We start from the raw sequence: 5,256 nt of genomic DNA, 5'->3' as shown, positions 1-5,256 counted from the left end.
TTGCAGTGATAAGAAAAGATGTTTTTCTTACTAATAGGCAGTGAAATGCCTTGACTGAAAGCTTGGCATTAATGTTATAGTTTAAAGTAAACTAACAGGACAATTACAGTGATTTCCTTAAAATAATTTAAATTTACATGTAACTGGAGCATTTAGAGTCAGATTTCTGTACTAATATGCCTTCCGAAGTTCGTAAGGTTCTTCCAATACAATATGTTCCATACAAAGTTCATCATATAGGAATTTGATAAACGACATGTCACACCACAACTCACTTGAAGCTTCGGTGATAATGATACAATAAGAAAAGATACATATACAAGGGCCACAAAGAAACTGTGCTTAAGATATCAATTTTTTTATGATTAATGATGTTTCATTTCGTATGTAAAAATCCCAGATTTAGCAGTGTTGGCATGATAGTAACACATGGACATCGGAATATAAATTGCCCAACAAATTGCTCATGGTTTTAGATCCATCTTTAGATCCTTGGTTATGTACATCACAAACTCTGTCTCAGGGCTGGACAGTTCCATAAGCCTATCGGTATAGAAAGTTCCGCTGTGAGAAGCTTGTCTGCGTTTTTGCCAGTCGTCGTTACTTCCGCAAAATGCTTTCTAGGCAGAATGTTTTGAAACGCTGGCTGTACCTATGAAAGAGCGAGACGAAGCCTTCCAACTACGATCTGACTTGCGTCATTCTACTTGCCCAGTTGAATTCACAACGTAGTTCTCTACATACCGATTTCTTGATTAAATTTTGAGTTTCAATTTAGTAATCAACGCGTAACAGGAATTTGGGACTCGTCCTTGATGTGAATTAAATTTGCTGAAAATTCTAAATATGTAAACAAAACTGATTCATAAGGATATCAACTTCCTTATTATGAGGAACACAACGATTTGGAGCATATACTTACTCCTTCATCGGGTGAATAAATGTTATGCAGCACAGAACACATATATATGTACCGGTAAGAACAACAAATGTAATACAAGCGCTGAATGGTGATAGGGATTGGACAACTTGAAGCCAGGACTTGAATTATTTCTGATTGGTTATGGGTAATGGCCAGTTGGCAAACGTGAGGCAGGGCGTAATTAGAACTGATAGGTAATGGCAATGAAAGCCAGCTGGATAATTAGCCCAGACAATAATCAAAGCAATAAGTCCCAAGCAGTGGGCAGATAGGTTCCCTGGTCACGGTTCATGGCTGGCTGTTGTCTCCTGATATCAATGGCTTCTTGTGGTTTTCTTTGTCGCCAGTTGTTGTTCTTGTTGTTGGTAGAGATGACATTGGTAGCTTGATCTGGTTAGGTCTACTAATGCCTACAGTGACAAATGCCTACAGTGACTAATGCCTACAAAAGTTGTTGTTTTAGTGTACACACTGTTTCACGCACCCCTGCACTCAAGTCTACTCTACTTAGTGTTCACTAATGTCTACACTGTAAACACAGACTAATTAATGCCTTTGTACCAATTTATTTTCTTAGATGGTATTGTACTTTGATAACCGGAGCAGGAAATATGGATTTTCTGTAAAATGAGAGTAGAAGAATAATGTTTTAAAGTAATTGATGATAAACTTTGAGAAGGAAATTTTCCAGTATCAAATATAGTTATCGAAGATTGGCATGTTAGAGATCTAGACATGGCAAACCCGGAGAAGCTCCAGTATCATATGTCACAAAAAGGTGGTCAGCAAGTCCTACTAGATTGACTCAACAACCGTAGGCTAACATGTGTGCACTGGATATGTGTACAACGTTGGTGCTTAGGGAAATGCACAACAGTTGGCTAGTTTGTGAGGAATTAGTCTCCTCATAATCATCAACCAGACGACATTGTAGCATTGCAGACTGTAAGCATACTTTAACAGAGTTCAAGCAGAGACAACTTCCATCCAGATGATTTACGACGAGGAAGTTGCCCTACTCGACGTTCAGGATGCCGCTGTCTTCCCGGCTTACCACAGCAAGAAGAGTGTCCTCTACAAACAGGGAAGAAAGTCGATTCCCCCACTTCCACCGTCCCTGAGTGAGGTAAGTCTTCCGGATATCTACAAGCAGACAACCGATGGAGAGTATTCTCTGTATAGATGACGGAGTTGAAGATAAGATTCTGTGTTTTGCCACCAGTGACCGCCTTCACCTACTCCAAGAGATAGACACTCTGTACATGGATGGGACATTCTACAGCTGCCCTCCTCTTTGGGATCAGCTGTATGTCATTCATGGACTCGTAGGTACCAAGATGACACAGATAGTGTTCCGCCTTCTGCCAAATCGCCAGCGCCAGACTTACGAGCGTCTGTTCCGTCTTCTTAAGGATGCTGTCCACCAGTCAACAGGTTCCCCACCACAGCCCCAAATAATCCAGACGGGCTTTGAAGTTGCAGCTATTAGGGCAATAGAGACATTGTTTCCAGACTGTGATGTTAGAGGGTGCTTCTTTCATTACTCCAAGGCCCTTTGGAGGATGTTGCAGAGACTAGATTTCAGTGCTCTCTATCAACAGAATCCTGAAGTCAACGCCTGGGTCCGCCGTGCAGCCGCACTTCCACTTCTTCCTGTCAACCTGGTGCAGGATACATTCATAGATGTCATGGACAGTGCTGCAGAGATCCCACAAGCAGTGCAGTTCCGTGACTACATGACCAATACCTGGATTGATAACCATGCTCAGTTTCAGTTGGGATTGTGGAATCATCACGACAACATTGGCCCCAGAACCAACAATCATCTAGAAGGGTGGCATTGTCATCTTAACAAGCTCGTCCAGAGAGCCCATCCGAACGTTTTTGCCTTCATCAAAGTGATCCAGAGACTAGAGAAGACGGAAAGAAACAAGCTTGCTCAGTATCTCCATGGCGCCCGTCCACCACCCCGCAAGAGAATCTACCTAGAGATCAACCAGAGACTAGAAAGGCTACAGGAGCAGCTTCGACTGGGTATCAAGTCTCCTCTCCAGTTCCTTGATGCAGCTGGATTTTTTTGTAAAACTGGGCTCACAAAGCAACTAGTTTGTGCAACTCTGTGACACATGAAATATGATAAATGAAAATGGATGATACATATGGATGATGTATAAGATGATATATGATGAATGTAAGTCTGATATGTATATAATGTACATGAAATATGATAAATGAAACTGAATGAAATGTATATATGGATAATGTAAGATGTGTGATAAAATGGGAGTGTGAATGTGATGTTTGAATCATAATGTACATGAAATATGATAAATGAAACCATGGATGATGTATGATGTATGAAATATCAGAAGAAATATATGAATAAAGAAGTGTTTGTCATTTGTCACTGTAGGCAATCGTAAACTGAAATAGGCCAGTTCAACTCTGCAGAGAGGTAGCCGGGTGCCACAGGTAAAACCACTGAAGCATATAAATGTTTGTTTTAGACTGTAGGCATTTGCCACTGTAGGCAATAGTGGACTCCTCCCTTGATCTTATGGTCTTGGTTCTTGCAGATGTGTTCGGAAAAAGCGGATCTCAGGTCTAGTTTGTTGACAGAGGTCTGATGTTTTTTTAATCAGGTGTTGAGGGATCTGAGGGTTTCTCAAATGCATTGGTGGCCACAATTGCAGGGGATCCGAGGGATGGGGCAGGTTTGGGTCTGGGATCGGAGTTCTTGAGGGTCAAACCTGCCCTAACGCTCATCATAATCACCTACCCTACTAAGGCCCTGTCACTCATCAATTTCCCACCTCATCATGAACAAAGCTAACATATATGTCACCTTTTCTAGTGGTAAGACCATCAAGACCAATCTACGAGTCAGTGGCAGAGGCACCAGTAGCACAAGTCCCAACCCCAGAGGATGTATAAATTGAACGAAAGAGAAAGAGAGGAGGGAAAATGTTAGAGACAGGGACAGGGAGGTGGAAATTAAAAATTGAGGCAATTAGAATTTAAACAAAAAGCAAAAGTAATACAACTCAACATGACCGTAATTATTTTCATGTGACAAGAAATTTCAGATTGGTCCCTACTTTTGAAGATTAGAAAGTTGATAACTTCCTCTTATACTTTGAGAAGGCTGCACCAAATTTGAAGAGCATTGGGTAATGTTAATGCAAATTGTTTGGGCACTACCAATTGATGTTTGTTGAATGTATGATGAAATTAAAAAGGCCTCCTTGAAGACTGAGTTGGCCCCTTGGGCATACAGGCAAAAGCTTAGGCAGGGAAAGGGAGACATTGTTTGATAGGATGTGTTTGTCAAAGGAGGTTGGCCAAGAATTTGAAGAGTTGAGGCAGTTGATTTTCTTAAAAGCCAGGTCATTTGGTTTGAGAGTGTCGTTTCCTCAAGGTTCAAAACCAGTCCCTATGCTTTTGTGAATGTCAAGTCGCACACTATTTCTGATGTCATTAACACTGAGTATGACCTTAATGTCTGCAACTGTTACGGAGGAATACTCCCATTTATTTCAAAAGGATTTTGTATTACTTTAAGGTGGTAAATCCAGATTGTGACCCATTACTATTCTAATGAAACACTCCGATCTTGTTGTTAGAGGACGTCTTGCTATTTTCAGATGTGTCTTTTGCTAACTCAGATGTTTTATTACGCAGTATTCTTGAGTTTATGGTGTACCTCTCCATTTTGTTGTGAATGATGCTACTTATGATCTTGCTGGCACGTTCAACGATCATTCTCTTCGGGATACCTTGTCTTCAAATGAGAGTACTTTTTATTCATGAGATACTGCTCATTTTCAGGGCACTGACACCATACTCTCTCTTACATAGATCATTTCGTCGCAGGGTGAGGATCCCAGTCCCTCGCCTAAGTCAAAATCTGGTGATTTGATGAGCTTCACAACTAAGTGCGCGTCACCCAGATTCCCAGAAGCCATTCCACTAAGGAAAATTATGGTGCCGGTTATTATCAAGTCTTTGATCAAGTATATCACTATGTTTGGCTCACCCAAAGTTGTTCAGTCTTATCAGGCCCCTGAAGATTCCGGGGTAGAATAGGTCTTCAGCAACCCATGCTTGCCGTAAAAAGGTAAATATGCTTGTCGTAAAAGGCGACTAACGGGATCGGGTGGTCAGACTCGCTGACTTGGTTGATGCATGTCATCGATGCCAATTGCGTGGATCGATGCTCATGATATTAATCACTGGATTGTCTGGTCCAGACTCGATTATTTACAGACCGCCGTCATATAGCTGTAATATTGCTGAGTGCGGCGTTAAACTACAAACCAACCAACCAACCAACC

The 5,256-nt window shown here is 41.3% G+C and overlaps 1 protein-coding gene across 1 annotated transcript; it reads left to right on the top strand.

Annotated features, from left to right (window-relative positions):
* Positions 1 to 2,082: 2,082 nt before the first annotated feature.
* LOC139473305 (uncharacterized) lies at positions 2,083 to 3,045 on the top strand. The gene has a single exon (XM_071255833.1). It carries the CDS (start codon positions 2,083 to 2,085, stop codon positions 3,043 to 3,045), a length of 963 nt encoding a protein of 320 aa, XP_071111934.1.
* Positions 3,046 to 5,256: the final 2,211 nt, after the last annotated feature.

Source organism: Haliotis cracherodii, unplaced genomic scaffold (assembly GCF_022045235.1).
Source record: "Haliotis cracherodii isolate W230 unplaced genomic scaffold, xgHalCrac1.p SCAF_28, whole genome shotgun sequence".
Taxonomy (NCBI): Eukaryota; Metazoa; Mollusca; class Gastropoda; order Lepetellida; family Haliotidae; genus Haliotis; species Haliotis cracherodii.
Note: the sequence above shows the minus strand (reverse complement) of the source record. Positions and strands in the feature narration are given on the sequence as shown.

Excerpts from the sequence above, each read along its gene's own strand:
- LOC139473305 (XM_071255833.1), top strand. The coding sequence starts at position 2,083 with ATGGAGAGTATTCTCTGTATAGATGACGGAGTTGAAGATAAGATTCTG.